This window comes from Blennius ocellaris, assembly GCF_963422515.1.
Source record: "Blennius ocellaris genome assembly, chromosome: 16".
In the NCBI taxonomy this organism is placed as follows: Eukaryota; Metazoa; Chordata; class Actinopteri; order Blenniiformes; family Blenniidae; genus Blennius; species Blennius ocellaris.
Genome location: NC_137665.1, coordinates 4692589 through 4713240, shown reverse-complemented (window position 1 = coordinate 4713240; position 20652 = coordinate 4692589). Strand labels below are relative to the sequence as shown.

General features: G+C 41.4%; 2 protein-coding genes across 2 annotated transcripts; one reads left to right on the top strand and one right to left on the bottom strand.

Annotated features, from left to right (window-relative positions):
- The first annotated feature begins 1460 nt into the window (after positions 1-1460).
- Positions 1461-4822, top strand: noxo1a (NADPH oxidase organizer 1a). The gene is made up of 8 exons (XM_080511886.1): positions 1461-1583; positions 1688-1768; positions 1869-1935; positions 2015-2198; positions 2436-2626; positions 2713-2826; positions 2916-3033; positions 3731-4822. Exons 1-8 carry the CDS (start codon positions 1518-1520, stop codon positions 4494-4496), a joined length of 1587 nt encoding a protein of 528 aa, XP_080368012.1. The 5' UTR covers positions 1461-1517; the 3' UTR covers positions 4497-4822.
- A 1456-nt stretch (positions 4823-6278) lies between these two features.
- On the bottom strand, positions 6279-20649 carry tbl3 (transducin beta like 3). Its single transcript, XM_080510922.1, has 23 exons — positions 20517-20649; positions 20336-20387; positions 19663-19758; positions 19245-19292; positions 18982-19123; positions 18810-18894; positions 18450-18620; positions 18241-18316; positions 18009-18105; positions 17689-17915; positions 16557-16698; positions 16063-16121; positions 15876-15982; positions 15459-15594; positions 13866-14105; positions 13656-13726; positions 12053-12209; positions 11384-11442; positions 10699-10802; positions 8729-8800; positions 8171-8329; positions 7543-7636; positions 6279-7034 (listed from the first exon to the last, which is right to left on the bottom strand). Exons 1-23 carry the CDS (start codon positions 20546-20548, stop codon positions 6668-6670), a joined length of 2793 nt encoding a protein of 930 aa, XP_080367048.1. The 5' UTR covers positions 20549-20649; the 3' UTR covers positions 6279-6667.
- Between the last annotated feature and the right edge of the window lie 3 nt (positions 20650-20652).

The following is a 20652-nucleotide window of genomic DNA, read 5'->3' as shown; positions in this document are numbered from 1 at the left end:
CAAAAAGAAGCCCGAAATAAAAAAAACATTTTAATAAACAATTCAATACGCTGTGGAAATCAAAATTAAACAATTTCATTAAAAAAAACAGCTATTTAACTTTTAACTTTATGCTTCTAACATTGTAGATCACCACTCATGCTTTTGTCAGAATTGTATATAAAAAGAAAAACCTCTGATATTATGTCAATTTGTAGAAATAATTTTGAAGATGATTTTGCTGTCTACCGCCCCAGATGGAAGGAATTGGTGTGACTGATTGTTCCATGCGCACGTTCAGTAGTGATGCAAACATTGGCCACACGATGGCAGTAGTTGAAGCTCTAAACTCAGCAAGGAGGCTGTGGGTTCAAATACTGGTTGAGCCGGACTTTGCACGTTCTCCGTTGCACTCTAGTTTCCTCCCCCTAAATATATATGTGACCCAAAATTGTCCTCTAAATGAATGGATAAAAACAGCACATCCCACGGCGTTAGTGTAAAGTTTGGTTGAGAGATTTTATCAAGAGTTTATGATTATCTATTATGATTTCATTTATTAGGTTTTATGAGCGGGGTGGTAGTTCAAGTGTGGGCTTGTAACCTCTCTTTGTGGAGTCTGCAGATCCTCCGTGTGTGTGTTTTCACTCCAGTCTCCTCCCAAACTTGCATTTGAGGTCATGAGTATGTTATTATCCTGTGATTAAAAACATATTTCTGAAAGTAGTTTTAATTTCTAAAGTGAGCGTGTTTTTTTCAAAAAGAAAAAAAACAAAGTGAATCCTGTCTGAAATAATTCCATTTCTGTTGTGTTAAAAGTAAAAGAATGAAAGGACAGATCCCAAAAGAAAATAATACAATCACCTGGACAATCATCTCCTCCATGGGGAGAAATGTAAATGATTTAGATGAAGGAGACATTAAAATACACAGTAAAACTGAATTTATAAAGACATTAAAGAGGGATTATTTCTGTATCTGAAATAGTTTAAGCATTCTAGGGCAGAGTAAAGCTGATGAGCACTTGGTTTTATTTTCTTTTACCATTACTCATTCATTTAAACTTTTACTTGGCAGATCACCCGTGACTCTTCACAAAACACAAAAAAAAGTTGCCTCCATGTGTTTCCGGCTGAATTACCAAAAATTACATTTCCCGTTATGACTGATACTCTTTAGGACGTGATTGACACAAAGCCAGGTGGATTTTTGAATGACTACGAATATTTCCTGTCACTCTAAAACCACTGTGACACCACCGATTAAGAAGGACTTGGCTGCTGCAGTGACAGCACGGTTTAATATGCAGTGTATCTGTGCCACACAGGTGTGGCTGTGGAGCAATGCAGGAAACCCCTACATGAACACAATAACATTTTTACCTGAGGTTGTCTACGTAAAACACACTGCCCCGCCTTTTCCAGGGAAGGCGAGATAAATTCAGCTGCAAAGCAGTTGCTGCTTCACTCCTTTGCAAGATTGAGAGGCTCGCGCTCTGAACTGGACTGTCCAGCACATCTTTTTGTCAGTTTCTGATCATGGAGGACGGACGATATCCACTTAGTGCCCATGTATCTGGAGTGATGTACAAGGACAAGACAAAAGTAAGCACATGTCTTTTGTTTCATTTCTTCAATATTCTTGGAGGTGTGTTGTGCGCAGAAAATAGGTCAAACGTGAGCTTTAACTTTTGCACTTTCTTTCTCAGCTGTACATGACATCTGTGCTTTGGTCAGACCAGAATGAAATTGTAATCTACAGAAGTTTTTCTGAATATAAGGAAATGCATGTGAGTATAAAATATCGCACTTTATTTATGCTTTACCCCTGTAATATGTTCTTTTTGTTTCTTTACCAAAACATATGTGGGTTTTTTTTTTATATTACAGAGACAATTGAAGAAAACGTTTCCAAATAAACTTAAAAAGTCAAACAGAGTCATCCCCAGATTTCGAGGTACGTCACTGACAGCTACGTCTCGTACGGATCACAGTCGGATGGATTATGGCTAAAAAGTATCCTGTTTTGCTTTCAGACAAAAAGCTGAAGCAGAGCAACCCCAAAAAGGGTCCGAACAAGACACTGGCTTACGTCAAGTTCCTGCAGGTCTACTGTACAGAGGTTCTGAGCTGCGACCCACAAATCTCTCAGTTCAGAGATCTCGTCAAGTTCTTCCACCCTAAAGATCAGGACCTGCAGCCAGAGTTCGCCAAGAACAGGTAAGAAAAACATCCAAGTTCAACAATTATTACAATATACGTATAGTTGACCTTTGCATCGACAAAAGCAGCACCAAACAATTTTCTTCATATGAAGGTATTATGAACTTGAAAAACATGCTTTGACCTTTGCAAATCTCGCTCGTTTGGATTTCCATATGACGGCGAGACATACAAAAAGATATTCTACATCAAAATCTCGGAGAACAAGAATCAACTCTTGCAATTTCTCCTCAGCATAATGATAATGCCATCAGACGAGGAAAACAGGAGTAATGGTGGACACGGCAGCGGTGGCAACGTGACCCAGCCGTTCGTGACGGAGACGTACAGATGTGTGGCCATGTACGAGGCCAAAGACACCAAGAACAAACCTTTTAAAGTGGCTGTGGACGAAAAAGTAGACGTACTCATCAAAGACAAAGCCGGTGAGCTTCAATCAGCATCTCCTGAAAGGGTGTGACAAACATGAAACACACCAAACGGGAGTTTCAACATGTTTGTGTTGCTTTAGGATGGTGGCTCGTGGAGAAAGAAGACAAGCGCATGGCCTGGTTTCCCGCACCTTACCTGGAGAAGATGGATGACGATGAGGATGAAGATGAGATGGACGGGATCCTCGGAAGTGGTACATGCACACGAGCTCTTGCAGTCGTGTTCAAATGCATTCCTTCGAGACACAACTTTATACTGAAGTTACTGATTTTTCCCCCTCAGGAATGTTTTACACTGCGGTCAAGAGCTACAAGGCCACCAAAGTCGATGAGATAACCGTCAACATCGGCGCGGTGGTCGAGGTGTTGCAGAAGTCTGAGAACGGCTGGTGGCTCATCAGGTACGACAGCTGAGCATTTTCAATCTGGCTACTGGAATAACTTGTTTAAATTCACCAAACTAGATTTAGAAACATTCATCATGTTGTCATTGACAGCTTTCCAACTGGCAAAAATCCAGAGCTTCTGAATGCTTCACGTTAACATATAATTAGTGAATGTTTTTAAATTACGTCTTTTCAGTGGAAGTGTGGGCTTTACAAATGCCTCATTGAGATGCGTGAGGCTCAGCGAGGATAACCGCCCTGTCCATTAGTCAGGACAAGCAATACAAGCGTGATGCAACATCAACTAACATGTGTGAGACAAATACAAAAAGGAGTGCACAACAACTAAACAGAAGTTTATGTACGTGGCGGATTTATGACACAAATGCAAATAACTGTCTGAAGCATTGGAACTGCAGCTGTAAAACAAAACAGTGCCGATGGCATCACATACAGATGTATTTATTTAATGTGGTGTTACCACAGAATTACTCATTAATCCACTCGTGCCACTGCCCAGATCAGTAGATGTATATCTGGCCTGCAGAGTTTTGCAAGATCACGTTTGATGACAAAGCATGACAAAGCTTCAACTAAGTTCAGCCGTTAATAGTCAAACTTCCGAAACTCCTAAAGCATTCAGTGGTTGCTGAAAACTTATTTAAATGCATATTTTGCCTCTTTTTACATCTGGATTCTCACTTTTTAACAGATCCAATGGAAAAGTAGGCTACATCCCCACTATGTATCTGCAGCCCTACAGTTTCCCCCACATCCGTATGACACCAGCCAGTCAAGATCCACGGGCCTCCCCCAACTTTTTGGCGACCCCTTTGAATTTGCAGCAGCAGTCCCAGTTCAGTCGCTCCCAAGGAAACCTGCAGGCTCCTCCGATCAGGTCCTCGTCCCCACTCCTGCTCAAACCAGAGAGCAAGCTGAGGTCCCAATCCCTGGAAGTTTTGTCCGAACCACCTCTTCCTCGTCCGCCTCCCCCTGCTCGGTCTGCAGCTGACAATGCTGCCAGAGTTGTCTCCAGACCCACCTCCGCCCAGCGGGCCCCTCTGCCTACAATCAAGGTGGAGATGGACCAAGACGAGGCACAACGCGACAGGATGGTCAGAGCGGATAGCGAGGGAAGCTTCACCAGCGGCAGCGACGACTTCAGCTTCAGCGACGACCTCAGCTCCTCCTCTGCCAGCTCGTCCTTCACCCTGAGCCCCACCGCCAACGACGAGCAGCTGCGTTTCAGCCGCACGCCCCAACCCACGTCCGGCAACCGCCTCAGCCCAACGACCGGCACGGAGGGCAGACTGATGCCCAGTGTCTCTGATCCCAACCTCTACAAGGGGCCCAGATCGCCAAAGGTGCCTCCCAGGCCTCGGGCCCAGGAGATCCTCAGCCGCTGTTCCAGCATCACACGGAAGAACGCATCCAAAAGCAGCCTGTCTCCCACAGGAACAGAGGTACTCAGTCGGTAAAGATGCCGTTGATGTCCAACCCAGATGTATATATACTTCGCTGCTACTTCGAGCTGCTGGTGAATTAACATATTTCAATGTGGTTTTCGACGATGGTGAGGGAAAAAGTGACAGCTAGAATATAATTAATTGTCAATATTGAAGAAGTACTTAACATGCATAACTCACCTCGTCTCTATTGGTGTTATTTTTCCATACTGGAAACCTTGTGTTGTGCCTTATTTGCATTCAGATTGTCCCCAATGTGATTCATGTCTCTCTATCCACATGAAAAATCTAATATGTCCAGTGTGTGTGTGCCTGAATAGACTGTATCTATCAAATTAAAAAAAGTGGCTTATGAAAGTGTATTCGCATGTAAATAACGCTCTGGTAACAAATAAATAATTTTGTGAACGCCACCCATGTATTTGCTTTTTTCGACTTGATTCCGGCTTTTAAGCGTCTACAAGTTCAAGTTTAGCCTTTATGCGGCTCATGTGTAAAAACCTGCATCACATGAGCTTCCTGGCAAAAACCGGGCTGGACTTTTCAGTTTCAAGCTCCAGCTGTGATAACATGAGCATTTTTACCGCACTCTACCAAAACCAACCGCATGATATGGCTGATTTCATGAGAGCAAACATACACTTTGACCTGTCACCTTTATCATCTATCGACATGTCTAATGCATCTCACTGGAACCAATCCCAGTAATAAACGTAGCAATGAGGATGTAACACCCTTTCAATACTCGCTCGTGAAGCAGGAAAGAATCTAAAAGCTTTGGAGTGTGAGAAGACCGTAGAACTCCAGAAAACTCCTGCATACACAGGGAAAACATGGAAACTCCACACAGGTTGTACTGAACCTATATTATAGTTAACCCATATTTTAATTGCTGTTGGGAAAACGTGTGGAACATAACACCCTGAAACCTTTATATTAAACCCAAATGTACTTCACAATTGTGTTATCAAATTCCCCATTTATCCAAATTTTGACCCCCTAAAAACAGACATGTTAAAACGTTCTACTTCAGTCATAAAAACAGTATTCATTAATTCATTTATTTTTATTTTGAAAATAAGAAAAAACCAAATATATTGAAGCTGAAAATCTAAGCAAATATGTGTTCAAAAAGGTGTTGGAGAAAGCAAACGCTTATTAAATCCTTCTCCCTCTCCACTCAATCTGTATTAGTAGTATTAGCAAATAAAGGTCATAAATACAATTTGCCCTACATCTATTCATTTCGCTATGTACACCAGATAACATTGCATATTATCTGCATTTCTAGTTGACCTTGGATGCATGACAATAGTTTCAGATAATCCAGGAGAACGTACGTGACCAACGCCTGAGTCTTATCAACCTGGAGCTTTACCAAATTAGGTCAAATGCTCCAGTCAGTCCATGTCTTCTTGAATATTCAACTTTTAGCAAATAGATGCTTAAAAATATACATTTTGAAAGGGCAGTTTGGATTTAAGAATATTGTGTATCACCAAAAAAAAAAAAGGGTGACTGTGGAAACACTAAACGAGAAGCAACTTGACTTACCAATTAAAACTCAAGGGTCCTGTATTTGACAAGAACTGGTGCAAATGGAACACCACCAGGGAAAGCGATCCCAACAAATAAATGGACGAGCTTAAAGGACTGAGAAAGAAAACGTTGGTATTTTTGTTTTACACCATTTGTGATTGTCAGCAAAAATGGAAATACGTGTGACTCATCTTAAATTAGAAACTTTTTATTTCAAAAAACGGATTTATTATCACATAAAAACACCCATGTTAATAAAAAGGAACCTTTGTGTGAGTTTCATAAGGGTGACATCAGGAAAATGGGCTGTGGTGGTTGAGCTGGTTCAACAGGCTGTAGCAACAATGCTGGCTCGCTTCCCAGAAGTCAAGAAAGCAATTTCTTCCTCCCATCATTCCTTGCTTCTCTTTTCCTCCTTGTATGTGGAGAAAGCATGGTGGTGGATATTCTGTCTGAAATCAGTATGTGTCCACAGTATAGGAGGATTGAATGTCTTTCGTCCTCAGCTGATGAGATAATCACAGAACGGCCTATTTATCAGGATGATCATCATTTCACAGCTGTGTCCTGCTGCACATCCAGAGTCACCCCATCTAATGATGCCTCCACAGCCGGGTCATTGGAGTTCAGCTTGATTAAAAGCATCAGCTGGGGAGTGTCTGGGATGGCGAGGCTGAAGACACCGGGAGACACGTTTTGCCTTTTACGGTTGTTTCATCCTTTTCAATGACTTCCACGTCTTCCTCTTCTGAACTCTCCTCGCTTCCCGAGCAGCGGTTTCCATTGGTTCTGGCGCTCTTTCGGTTCCCTCGGACTTTCTTGGTTGCACTGACCTCATCCGCCTCCTCTTCATCCACCTCTGCAGGGCAGTCTGGATCTTCGTCCTGTCCGCTGTCATTGTCGTTGTCACCGTCTTGTCTCTTGTCATCGTCACCTTTTCCTTTCTCCGTGTCAATAACAAAAAAAGGCTTTCCAAGAGGCGTAGTATCCATTTCCTCATCTCTGTCCGTGCTGCACAGGATTCAAACACCACAAGTCAGACATATGCATCACAAATCCTTTCAAACAATAAAATAAACATAAACAAAGGATAATTTTCTGTGTTATTTGTGTTGATTTTAGCTGCCACTACACTTCTTTTTAGGTTACAAAACATATGTCATATAAACATAATACAAATCATTCTGAGCACCCATAACACTTTTGGGTTTATAAACAGAGCGACCACGGATGTCGCGTGTTCAGCTTGAAGGTCAAATAGGTCAGATTTTCTGACAATTACAGTTTCTCCAACCACCTTTTGAACCATTGACCTTTCCCTGGAACTACCCATGTGTTTAATTGCAACAAAATACAACACATTATATAATGACTCTTCTAAAAAGCTATCTTAATCTATTTGGATTAACCAACACTGTAAAACTGAACTGTCAGCTCTAACATTAGCTTACTGATAAGGCTATTAAAAGAGCCGATCTGGGTATAGTACCACAACATGGTGGACAGTTAGCTCTCGTACCTGGATGGATCTCCCGTCACTCTCATTTTCTGCCACATGTAGTTCAAGAACATGGACGCCTGCAGCAGATTGCCAATCCTCTGCATGTGTCTCTCTGTGGGAGACAGGCCATAGACAGTTAGCTGAGATTTAAAAATCACATTTCAATCATTTTTACAACCCCTTTTGCTATTCAACTGGGTGTAGTTTTCAAATTTACTTTAAGAACATTACAGAAAATAAGGGAAATGAGCCATGAAAAGCAACTGCAGGTGTTAAGTGAAGATAGTATTTACAGTCGGATACTTAAGAACTGACATCAAGCTTTCAAGTATAAGTTCGGAAGGCGAGCTTATGACTAGATATTTGTGGGTCTGTTCGGGGAGGGCACCTGGAATAAGACTTCTCCCAAACCAATCCTGTGAAACACAAAATCTGCGACGACCCCAGAAAAGCCGAAATGAATTTTCTTCCTTGGCTGCTGAATCTTTATCGTGAAAGAACTCAAGCTATTACATGAGGATCTACATTCTACTTTCTTTCTCTGGTTTGGTAGTTTGGTAGTTTATTGCCTCATTCCCCCACAGAGGATGTCTCCGCGTTGATAGTGCGAGTCCACAGATAGTTGACAGCGTTTTGCTCTGCCGACCTGTGTATGGGATGAGTCCCTCCAGGTGTGTTCGAGCTCCCTGATACTGCAGCAGCTCCTCGGGGGGCAGGTGTGTGAGCAGCACCTGGAGGACGGCCTGAGCATCCTGACAGTTCCTGGCATTGGTGTTCCACATCACACAGTACCGCAGCAGTGACTCTGTGAAGGGTCAAACGTAATATCAGGAGCAGGTACCGGGACAGCAGCCAGTGGAAATGGAAGAAGGGTTTAAGAATACAAATGTCCTCCTTCTCTAAACAGAGACATTCTCTGCATAGTGCCGTCTGGGAGGAGGCTAGTATTGTTTGAAAGTGAGTCATTCTCTTTCCAGAGAGCAAACACACGTGTAATTTCAATTGTTTCGCCATCTGCGTTCTATTTATGGGGACTTCACCTATTTCTCACGAACAAAACAGTCAATCATAATCACATATAATCCTCTTTATTATCTCAATATGAGTCTAATGCGTACACTGTGGTCAGGCAGCCCGGACACATGAATCTTTTGATCACTCTTTCACAACTCAAAGAAAGTTTGAGGACACTTTAAGGTGTTACCTTTCTGGTCGATGCGAAGTTTGAGCAATGTCTTCTCCAGCAGCTCGTGGGCGTTTTCCCCCTGACGGATCGCTGCAGCACAGGACAACAAGACAAAATTAGCACCGAGTCAGTTGGTGAGAAACATTTGCCTCATGTTAGGCAACTAAATGACTTCTTCTCATTTACCCTGCCAAGGTTTTTAGGGATACACAGATACTGGTATCAGGTATCGGTCCGATACTGCACGAAGTACTAGAGGAGGAGAAAGGTAGTCTGTACGACACCAGCAACTTGATCACCAATCATCATCAACCATCTAATACGTACTTGTATTTGTACTCGGCAAGTGGTCATACTTGTCATTTAAAAAAGTGGTATCAGTGCATCTGTACAAGTTTTCCAATTAAAAAAACAAAACATGTGAAATAGCGTGTACATAGCAACCTGTAGAGCTTGGTCGTTAAGTAAGGTAATGTTTTTGTTTTTGTAAGAATAGAAAAGGAGGAGGTGCGTAATCTCCCCGTCAAAGAGCAATGACAATATCAGTTCCTTCTCTTGAGCTTAAAGGTGAACTAAGCGTGAATAATACCCCTGTCCGTCATAAAGCCAAGAATGCATCAGCCTTTTGTTTAAGCTGTGTGAAATGCACACGCTGGGGGAATGAATGGCAGGCTGCTTTTAACGGAACTGCAGTAAAAACAGAGGAACAACTAAAACAAAACCAGCAGTTGAAATTCACGTATCTTACTTTCAAATAAAGAGAGATTTCAAAAAAATATTACTTTACGTCTCACCCCTTCATTGATCAAGTCACTTCTAAACTATGGAAAGCTAAAAACAAAACAAAAACAACAAAAGAAACTAGAATACGCGACAAAAAACAATGGTAGATTGTATTTGTGTACCATTTATATTGGCAGTCAATGGTACTGACTGATGTATTTTTCTTAAATATATTGGACAAATGTGAAAAACTGTGCTTGAACTATAAGCACAGTGAAGCACAAGTGACAGGAGCTGTTCTTAACATACAAGCATTAGGACGAGTAAGTCATATTTAGAACAGTCTTATTTGTGAATAACACGTTATTGTAGTGAATTGGTAATCAATAAAGTATAGATGATACTAAAGTGGAATTAAGAGCTATTTATAGAATCTTAACAGGAAATAGGTGACATTTTTAGTCACTCGCACACCATTTTGTAAGAGATTTGATTATATAACTGCCATGTTACGGTGAATATTTATACCGACTTAAGTACAAAAAGATTCTCTCAACATACCTCCAGAGTTTCCGTTTGAACAAATCTCTAATAAAGGATTAATTTTGAGGTTTTTTTTTCATACAAATCCAAAGCGAGTTTATACCAGCACTCTTTGAGCAGACCTGCCCTTGAAATGGATTTAGGGTGAGATACACCTGAGCGATTATATCACTGCATTCAGAGACAAGACGGACTTGGATGAGCCCTATTAACATTACTACATACAAATGAATCAGAATGTCATCATAAAAGCACAAAACAAACAAAGAGGTCTGACAGAAGGGTTAAATTGATTGTGTGAATGGATTACACAATGACTTATCCCTCTGGTGTCTAGTTGGGTATTCGGTTCAAAAACAATGTTTATATAGGCATCAGGAGGCTTAGTGCAGTCAACCTGTGACCGGATCGCCCAAAACACTCATAGCAACGGCTTCTCTTTGTGTCCTGAAGCGGATTAATGTTATTTTGCTTCTGACTAGCCAATAATTAATGTTGGAAAAGTCTCGCCACCGAAAAAAAAGGGAGTGACAGAGCAGCTGCTTGATTTATGCTGAGAGCGGTGCATCTTGAATGGGTATTGAAAAGGAGGCAGGTGGACAACACCACAGACAGTTCACACCCATAACAAAATAAAAAAAACAACACAGGCAGAGATCAACAGGGCATTTTGTGTTCGTCTCAAACGAAGGAATAAACGCTGGATGTGTGCGGGGCTATACCTTTGATAACAGTGAGCACAGTGTGAGGCTGATCCAGAGAGATGGCGAGACCCAGGGCCTTCAGGTATTTCTTTTCATGGAGCAGGTTGGACAGTTCCTGCTGCCTTCACACACAAATGCACAAGGAAGGAAAAATATGTGAGCTGAAGAGTTTACGAAGTGAGGGTGTGCGCGTAGTGCACATGAACTCACCAGACTAAATATGTAGTAATTATATTATATATAAAAAAATACTCATGTCTAGTCTGGTGTGTGATTACATGAAGTAAAATAGGTTTAAATTTAAGAATTGCACGCAGATTTTGTTAGCATAGCGTATATCTTTCATGTATATAAACAGAGCACGCCATGACTTTTTTCTTACATACACTGTCATGTATTGCGTTTCAGCATGCCATTACACGCCAGTCTCACATCTCAACACAATACAGACGAGAGTTGAGACTGACAATTACCACTAAGTGGTGACAAAAGTGATAATCTTTAAAAAGGTATCAACTCTCATCAAAGCACCATGTCACGTTTCGAAAACAAGTGACTCAACAGGTGGAACTGCGAGCCCTTCTTTCATCAACTCCAGTACGGGTTGAGCTGAGTGAACGAGCGGGGACGGAGGGCACAGGGACCAGAGAAGACAACCTGCACCGTCACACCAGATCAGCAGATAATCGTTTATGTAACTCACTTGAGAATTTGATCCTCCTGCTTGGCCTGCTCCTCTGCCAGTTCCACCTCGGTTACATCCTGAAAGGGTACATGACAGGCAATTTATTTTACTGTGACAAAGCACTGACGCCTGACAAGGAACCTCCCGTTCAGCCACAGGTCAAAGGTCAGACGGATCAATCTTGTGTTGACAAGTGAAGTATCGAAACAGAAAATCGATCTCTAATTTACTTTTTCTTAAACAAATAGCCCTCCTCAATATAAAAGAAACTGACTGATATAGTACATGTATTTTTAGATATTCATACCTTTCATTAACTTAGTGGATGTACAAGCGTGTGTGTGTGTGTTGGGGGCGGTCCTCGTTACAGAGTTTCAACTGCATTTCATGCAGTTTCCCAACTTGAACTGAAATCTTTTCATATATATTCGTTTTGTGTTGTGTTCCATTTTTTTCTGCAATTAAAATAGATTTCTCTCACACTCAGTATATTTACGCCGCCACAAAATTGTCTTAACCCCTACATAATACATTCTTCTCAAAAACATCCCAACAAACCCCGGCTTTTCACAAAGCTGTGCCCGGTGAAGCTCTTATTGGAAGCTTTGGTATATTGGCTAAAGTGCGTTCGAGGAATCAGAAGTTTGGAGCCACGAAACGAGGGGATTCTTGTCATAAGTCACTCGCCTCCCACACGGTGATGTTGGAGTCTGCGGAGCCCGTCACCATCCGGTCATCTTTGCGAGTGACGTGAAGACCCCACACTTTGTCCTGGTGGGCATCCAGTGTCTTCACACACTCGTTGGTCTTGATGGTCCACAGCTTCACTAAACCGTCTGAGCCGCTTGAGAAAATGAAAACAAGATGTCGAATCACTACTGAGCACAAGCAGACCCTTGTATTTAGATACACTGCAGGGCTCAAACAGAAAGTAAGGAAGTCAGAGTCTTACATTCACACCATATAATGAGTATTTTCACGCTTACGCAAGGTTTTACCTTTAGTTTTTCTTTTAATATCTATACTTTGGTTTTCGACAAATGCTGAATTGTATCATCCCTAAGGCCCCAAAATAATGTTAAACTACACACACTACTCAAAATAAGTTAAGAATATAGTAAGTTATACTCAAATTTCAGGTGTAATTTCAGGACGAGCATAAAACGTACTTCTAACCTTCCCTAAAGTCCAGCTGTCAAATGTTGCCTGCAAAATTCACTACACCCATTGCTCAAAACTGCTATAATAAATATATATAAAGTAAATTTAAACCCAGATTTTTTTGGTGTGATTTCAGTGATAATGTACACGACTAACAAATGCAAAAAGATTGCGACTTCACATTGGTCTTATGAACTCGGATAAACTTCCTGAGCCTGCAGCTTAAGTTTGATTTTGAGATTAATCAACAGAATGTGAGTTTGACAAACATCAAATCCCATGAAATGCATTATGACATTCAGATATCTAAAGTCACATCATGAACACGCACATTTCAGGTTTTAATAATCCACAGAACAATGTGAAGCTGCTCCGATTAAATAACCTTGAACATGGCTGTGATGTCTGGTTCATTTCATTTCATGTGTCATCATTTGTGTGTAACTGTTGGGCACGCGCCAATATATATTTAAATATGAAAAACAAGTTTTTGTGGGCTAGTTTTACACAAAATGTATATAAACTGTTCAGAACCAACCGTTTTTTTAAATTTCAATTTTGAAAAGAAAAATTCTGATCTTAGGAAATATTTCTTTATATTTATGAGTTATTATAAAGTAATAAAGGGCAAATACACACCATCCATGGCAATATATAACTGGAGTTTTATTATCATTAGTGTTGTTACTGCCAAGTTACTGTTTGCTTATTTAGAATACACGTAGTTATGAATGTTTTCTTAATCATTTTTTTTTCCTATTCCTATTTAACTATTATACAACTGCTGTTGTTTAGCTTGCTTGAGCTGGAGTTTCTGCCTCTCTTGGTTGCAAGTGAGTCATTTCTGTGTATATTTAGATCAGTGACAGCAATGCCAGTGTGGTTTCTGTCCATTGTTTCAAACCGGTTTTCACACAACACAGCATTTAATGTATGCAGTGTATACCGCCTCAGCTGCGAAAAATAAAAACTACAAAAAATAATGAAGGCTTGAAATATCTTTGTTTCTCGGCAATAAATGAAATAATATGGATGTTTCATGGTTTAAATATAAACATTTTAATAATTAAATGTTTGTTTTTGTGATATTGTGGGCAAAATGGAATAGACTGGAAGTCGGTCTGCTCACCTGGTGAGCAGCTGAGTGCCTCGGCTCACGAAGATGACCTTCAGGACGGACGCATCATGGCCCTCAAATGTCTTTAAAAACCGTTTTGCGAAAAAAAGAGCAATTACAAACAACACGCAGCCACAACAAAGCGTAGATAATAGTCAATTGAGATTTTCATAGAATTAGAAGATCGAGGAGTTTGAAATGTGCGCTCGTGCTGCCGTGCACCTTGAGGCAGCTGAAGTCTTGCAGGCTCCACAGTTTGGCAGTGCCGTCCGCAGAGGAGGTGGCCAGCACCTGGTCCATCGGCGAGAAGCACACGGTCCAGACGCCGCGACGGTGGCCCCGAAACACGCCCAGCAGGCCCACGTTCCCGTCCGCTGTCAGGGACCACAACTTGGCAGTGCGGTCCTGGGACCCTGAAGCCAGCAGCTTGTCATTAGGCGACACTGCAACGCTGTTCACATCCTGAAGGGAATCCAAGGAGAGAAAGTTATTCGATCAGGGCCGACAAACACGGGGCCTGTGTGCCAAACAAACCTTTTTTTTTTTTTTTTTTTTGACATTTCACCATATTTTGCACCATTAAAATTGGCTCTAAATTAAGATTGCAGGCATTTTTCCATAATATTTGATCACCTTTGGCAAAATACTTTTTTAAAAATGTAGTCTACGCCACAACCTAGAAAAACTTAAATTTAAGGTTTAAGGCAAAATTTTACTGGTTCAACCCACTCAGGATGAACTTGGCCTGCGTGTGAATGCTGAACTAAAATGAGTTCGACATTCCTGGATTAGATAATAATTGATTAGACGTGAGTTTAAAAAAAACCAAACTTTTTCCTAGTTCCTCAAAGTGCAATGAAAAGAAAGGCGTGCTAAACAAATAAAAAATCGAGGGTTAGAGTTGGGCTTAGCTTATTTTTTTACAATGACTTAAGTGGCCTCCCACCAATTACTGCTTTAATGTCAAGAAGCACAAACAGCTTATTGTTTAAGAATCAGTCTGCATGTGTCTCCGTGCAAGTGTCTTCAGTGTATCACAATATGTTGAAATTCAATTTTTCAATTGAATTCAACTTTATTTATATAGCACCAAATACAACGCAGTCACTTTGTAGTGCTTTTTACAGAGAAAAGAGAAAAAAACCAATGGAAATCAGATTTTTCAGATATAGGTGGACCAGGAAGGAAAGCTGAGTGTGAGTGGGAGATATGTGAGTATCTTGGTAACAGGAATCTGCTCCACTGGTGCATAAACACTGATTTTTTTTCTCCTGTGACTTCCTTATGAGAAGAATCAGCTTTTGTTTGAGGATGTGGATCAGGAAAACTGTGGCGACCCTGTGGATACTTAATGCGTTACTATAAGATATAAAAATAATAGTTACAGATATGATCATTAGAAACTGACATTCTGGTTGTATGTAAAACATGGTTTAGATGTGTGCAGTGTGCTGTGATTCCTACAGCCAAACAGTCCTCCGGCCCTTCCAACCACAACGTGGCATCACTGCCATGCAACATCATAATTTCCATCATCCAAATATTATCCTTCTAATACTAAACTTTATAACTTTTCCTGTTCGTATTATATTCAAAGTGTTTGTTGCCTTCTGTGTCTGTCGTCACTGTGCAGATCACACCTGTGCAAATGTTTTGGCTAACCTCACTTTTTTTTTTAATAAAGCACTGATATGACCATGTCAAATTTCTCACAGGGTTATTATTTGGAACTTATCATGTAATCTTCTCTTTCAGAGCCTAGATCTACACAAACTCTTATTATTTATTGGACTGTGGCCAGTTTTGGTCTTGTACCTTATCGTGTGCCTTCTCGGTAGCGCGGGCACTCAGGTGGTGGATTTCTTCCTCCTCCGTAGAAAACTCTGCCGGTAGATCCCACACCTTCACCGTGCAGTCCTGACTACCGGTGACGACGAATGTCGCTTTCATTCTGATCGCAAACACAAAAACGAGGCAATCGTCACACAGTCACTGATGCCATTTCGGTATTGAACAATTTCTTTACTTTAACAAGTAACCCTGTATATGTACTAATACTAGCTCTACATTGTAAATTTATCATTATAAAGATATCAAAATGCACAAAATACAGCGTAGTAATAATGATAATGAGCAAGTTTATTTCAGATTGCATGTTCACCCGATATCATGCTGGCTTAGTGGACACATATGATAATAAAGTTTGAAAGTCACACGAATGGGCAGCCTCACCTGGAGCAGGAGATGGAGCCCACAGCGTTGGTGTGGCTGCAGCCCAGAGCGACACATCGCACCCGACCGCTGTCGCTGTCCATCTGCCACACGCGCACCGACCGGTCCTAGAAATGGCTTCTTTTAATCGTGTGCTTACAACAGGTCTATCACAAGTTTGTATTTATTGCAGCAGTGCTGTGCTTACCTTTGCACAGCTTGCAAACAAGGAGCCTTTTTTGAACACGTCCAGTGTGAGGACAGTATCTGAAGAGGAAACCGAGAAGATAAAGAAGCAGATAGAAACATTCACTTAATCCACCAATTCAGCAAATGTTCACAAGTATAAGACGACTTTGGAAGTTTTGCTCCAAAGGTAGCCTTGTGTATGGACACCAAGTTGAAATTTTTCATCTTTACATAACTTAATGTATACTTTGGTAGTTCATAAATATAGTTTCAATGTGACTGATGTCTTTTTTTCTGTCATTCTGGAGGAAGAAGCCCAGTTATACTCTGCAAATCCAGTCTTTACTGTCGTATTTCTTTGATTCAACTCACTCACAACAATCGAATCATACTGAAGTAAATATTGAGACAAAATGTACAGAAAAAAGGTGCAGGCATTAATAACAGATGTAAACTTTTGTCTCTCAGCATCTATATCTATGCCACATCGGCTGCCCCCTGCTGGCCACTCACCCGTGTGCCCGTAGAGGATCTGGCAGTTGTTGGTCAGCAGCTCAAACACCTTCAACTGGCAACTGTTGGTGGCCACAACAATGTGGCTGTCCCCTTTACCCAGGAACTTAACATCCAGCACCTCGTCACTGTAACCGACAAACTGCGGGCAGAAAAATACAGAAATCAAAAAATCCACAAAATACAACAACACAGAAGACAAATGCCCATTAATGCCTCATGACAGGAGGAAAGGTCCATCAAGTTTCAAAAGCTGCAGTTCCACTGTGCAGTACATGATTGAGCAGGAGGGTATGGTATTGCAAAGCGCTTCTAGACCCAACTTTGTCGTGCCACAGAAAGTACGGTTAAAATGTAGGCAGGGTTCAGAATTAAATGGGGAGGCGTCCGGCCGGCGGCAGCCAGCTTCACCTGGCCCAAAATCCAAGTTGTTGTCTGTGACACAGCATGACCTTTCTTAATTTAAACAGCAGCGTCTTGCTCCTGCTCAATCTCCTCCTGTTACTAAGAGGAGCGTCTGCATCTCGTTGGAAGACCACGACATCTCAATAAACCCAGTTAACAAAACAACCCGTCAGCGCCAAGTGACGTATGTAAGCAACAACGGCAGGGTTTGCAAAGGATGAAATATTTAAATATTGCAGGCAAGTCGAGATTGGCAATCGCCACTACCAATCAGCAGACGGCTTTGTTGTCGCTCCTCCTCACAGACCCGTTCCTCACTACTTGGTCCCTCAACGGAGGGTTGACGGAAAATCGGAGCAGGTGGTCACATTTTTTTGTTGTACCAGCCACAATTTTTTCAATGGACCCACACGAAAACCCGTCCTGCCGTGCCCCATCCCGGCATAAATAGTGCGGAGGGACCGCGGCTTTGTTTATAGATATAAAGTACTAATATTGCATATCCTCCTAATGCTAAATTAAGTCCTAAAATTTAAATCAATTTGCTGTTTACTAACATAATACAAAAATACACACAATGATGTTTTACTTTAAATGTCTTAATATCTTATTCATAACAAATTACTACATGAAATATTACCTTAGTTTTCAACTGCACGGTGACGTGCCCTCCACAAATATCGCATACTATTACTAACATTACAGTATATTGTGGTTTAGAGCCCACCTGCTGCTGTGTGCTGAGAGCAGGCAGCTGGTACAGCAGTATGTTGTGTTCTGCAGTGACTGCAGTCAGTCTGGAGGACACGGGCAAGTGGAAAAGATGTGTCAGGCTGCGGGGATTGTCGTCGTCCTGGCCCTCTTCCTCCTTCCCAGTGTCGGAGGAGAGGGTGGCGGCGAGCGTTTGGGTGTAGACGCAGCGTGCCGTGCTGGCCTCCCACACTCTCAGCACTCCTGCAGAGAACAGAGGAAAGCATTTCAGAGACTTGTATATTTAAAATTGTCCTGCATGGCTATGTGTTACCAGGAGGAATTCAAGTGCTGAACCTTTGCTTCCAGCTGTGATGAAATGCAAGCTCTTGCTCTTCACCCCAATCTGAGACAAGTCTTCATCCACAGGCAGGACGACAACACCTTCAACAGCCTAGAGACCGAGAAATCACATGTGCATTGTAAATTTAACCTGCTTTTACTTTCCCCATGTATAAAGTAGAATAAGTATAAATTAAAGTATTACTCATTATGGCAATATCAAGCAGGAAGAAAAAGAACATTTTACCTCAAAGACTGGAACAGTTCTTGTGGCTTCTTTAGTTTTCAGGTTCCACACTGTACAGATCCGGTCTCTTCCAGAACTACAAGTTAAAAAAAACAAAAAACCATGATCAGCCAGATTTGACAGACTCTGCACCAGTAAGGCAGAAACATCCGGACCGCTCTGACAGTTTGGACATAAACCCATATATTGAAAAACTGAATGCACCTCACCTGATCATGGTGTCTCCATCATGGCTGAAGGTGAGGGCAGTGACAGCACTGTAATGGCTCTGCAGGACACAAACGCACTGGCTGGATTGAAGGTCCCACATCCGAATGCCACAGTCCAGAGAGGAGGAGAAGAGCTGCAGCCGATTGATATCTGGGTGGAACTGGACCAAGCTGCATATAACACACAAGTTTCTCTGTGATTCCCCAATGAATGCAAATAACTGTTAACCAAAATAAATGTGATTGGGAGACTCTATTATCTGACGTAAGGAAAGCTGTTATTTTAAGATAACAAATTCTACACCCACCAAAAGATTATATTATAGAAGCTGAATCTACTTCAGAGAAACTGATACTTACTGTACAACCCCAGATGACCCTTTAAGGTTGTGGGTGCAGTACTGTTTAACTACATCCCAAACCTTAATGGTGCCATCACAGCCACCTGCATGAAAACAGAGCAAAAGAATTGTAAGTAGATGATATCAGACATCTTGCAAGCCTGACTGTTAATATTAGTGAGGCAGCCGACCTGTGGCCAGAAGTGTGGAGGTGGAATCGAAGGCCATGCTGGCTACAGGAACTGTGTGAATGGCTCTCCAGGTGCGGGTACAGGTAGCTTGTTTCCAGTCCCACTGCTTCAGCAGCAGAGCCCTGCTGGCTGTCACAAGCAGCTGTGGTAGAACACAGAGCAAAAGCATTAAGAAATATTATGAAAACACCAAACCAACTCACGTCGGGTTAGATTATGCAGTTTAAGTGAAATAACCACAAGTTATTACAGTGTGTAGTCACCTCATCATCTGAGCTGAGAGCAAATGATGTGATATCCTCCTGATCATCCTGCAGACAAAATATAAACGAGACCAAAACTTCAAAATGCTTCAATTAATCAGAGCATACTGTATTGCACTATGTGCTAAATATAATAACAATAATATATTGCAGCTACAAATAAATAACAGGAATGAGTGTCACTTTATATTTGGTGGAACTGACATCTGTAAATATACAACTTCACTCAAAGTTCATCACATTTAGAAATGTATTTATTGGTGGTGAATATTTAATGTCAAATATTTAATGTCACCGTGCTGTTTTGGTATCCATAAGTAAATTCCTATCCTTGCGGTAATGAAGCGCATACTACTGTTATATTTTGTAGAGTTGTAAGAAAAGCTGCAGGCTTCAAATATAAAGGGTCTGAACTCACATGCTCCACACAGTGAACAATCTTTCCTGTGCTGATCTCCAAAACGTTGACCCGTGAGCCACACGTGCAAAAGATGTATTTCTCATCTTTGCTGACCTGAAAAGCAAGCACATAAGGTTAAAGGCCAATCATGCATGGATACAGTGGCGATTTGTTACATTCTACAGGAGTGTCAATGTATCTCAAACTCTCCATGAGTGTAGCATATTGATGCAATTCGCTTGTAAATTGGAACACCTTTCTGAGTGATTATGTGCTATTGCAAGTATGCAGGAGAGGAGAATGATGGCCAAGAAGTGCCCTCTAATGAACAGTGACTCCAATTTCATGAAAAACACGTTGATTACAATGGAGAGCCATTTTAATGCGATTATTCAGATCCTTACTTTCTTCATGTGAGACTGTATAACCAACACTACTCAGTCAGACTACTCCCCCACATAACCCCAAACCTGGACAATTTGACACACTGCGCTTTTGAATGTCCATTACTGTTCCGTTATGTGCAATGCACATTATTAATTTATTGATTCTGTGCAGTAATAACACAATCGTTGGTATATTTGTCACGACCGGCTCAGAGATGTGCCAGGAAACGAGGATAGTGCAGTGCAGCAGGCAGTAAAACGCAGGTTATTTTGGATATTTAAAATACACCGACTGGTTCACCCACCTGCACTTTTCCACCTTTGTAAAAGGGCTCGATCTTGCTGGAAACCGCAAAACTGTGAGAGAATGAGAAAAATGGAACAGATGTTGCTGTTAGGAGCTTCTTGACATGGCATGTTAGCCTAGCTCATGCTGGTGAGCTAAGCAGATGTCCTATTTGCACGCGCTCTGGTGCACCAACTTACTTCGTTTTGAATTGAAGATTGATATTCGCCATTTTTCTCACGCGAAACGCTGACAGCTGAATACTTTAGCCGTTCTTGATTATTTAAATCACTGAGTTCTCATCGCGCACGTTGGACTCCATCAACATTCCAAGCC

Bases quoted from the DNA above. Each gene is read 5' to 3' on its own strand.
- noxo1a (XM_080511886.1), top strand. From the start codon at position 1,518: ATGGAGGACGGACGATATCCACTTAGTGCCCATGTATCTGGAGTGATG. The intron at 1,769-1,868 runs GTGAGTATAAAA...TTTATATTACAG, and splicing joins CTGAATATAAGGAAATGCAT to AGACAATTGAAGAAAACGTT. The intron at 3,034-3,730 runs GTACGACAGCTG...ACTTTTTAACAG, and splicing joins AACGGCTGGTGGCTCATCAG to ATCCAATGGAAAAGTAGGCT.
- tbl3 (XM_080510922.1), bottom strand. From the start codon at position 20,548: ATGGCGAATATCAATCTTCAATTCAAAACGAA. The intron at 16,699-17,688 runs GTGGGCTCTAAA...TTCTGCCCGCAG, and splicing joins CTCTCAGCACACAGCAGCAG to TTTGTCGGTTACAGTGACGA. The intron at 11,443-12,052 runs GCGAGTGACTTA...GTACCCTTTCAG, and splicing joins CCAACATCACCGTGTGGGAG to GATGTAACCGAGGTGGAACT.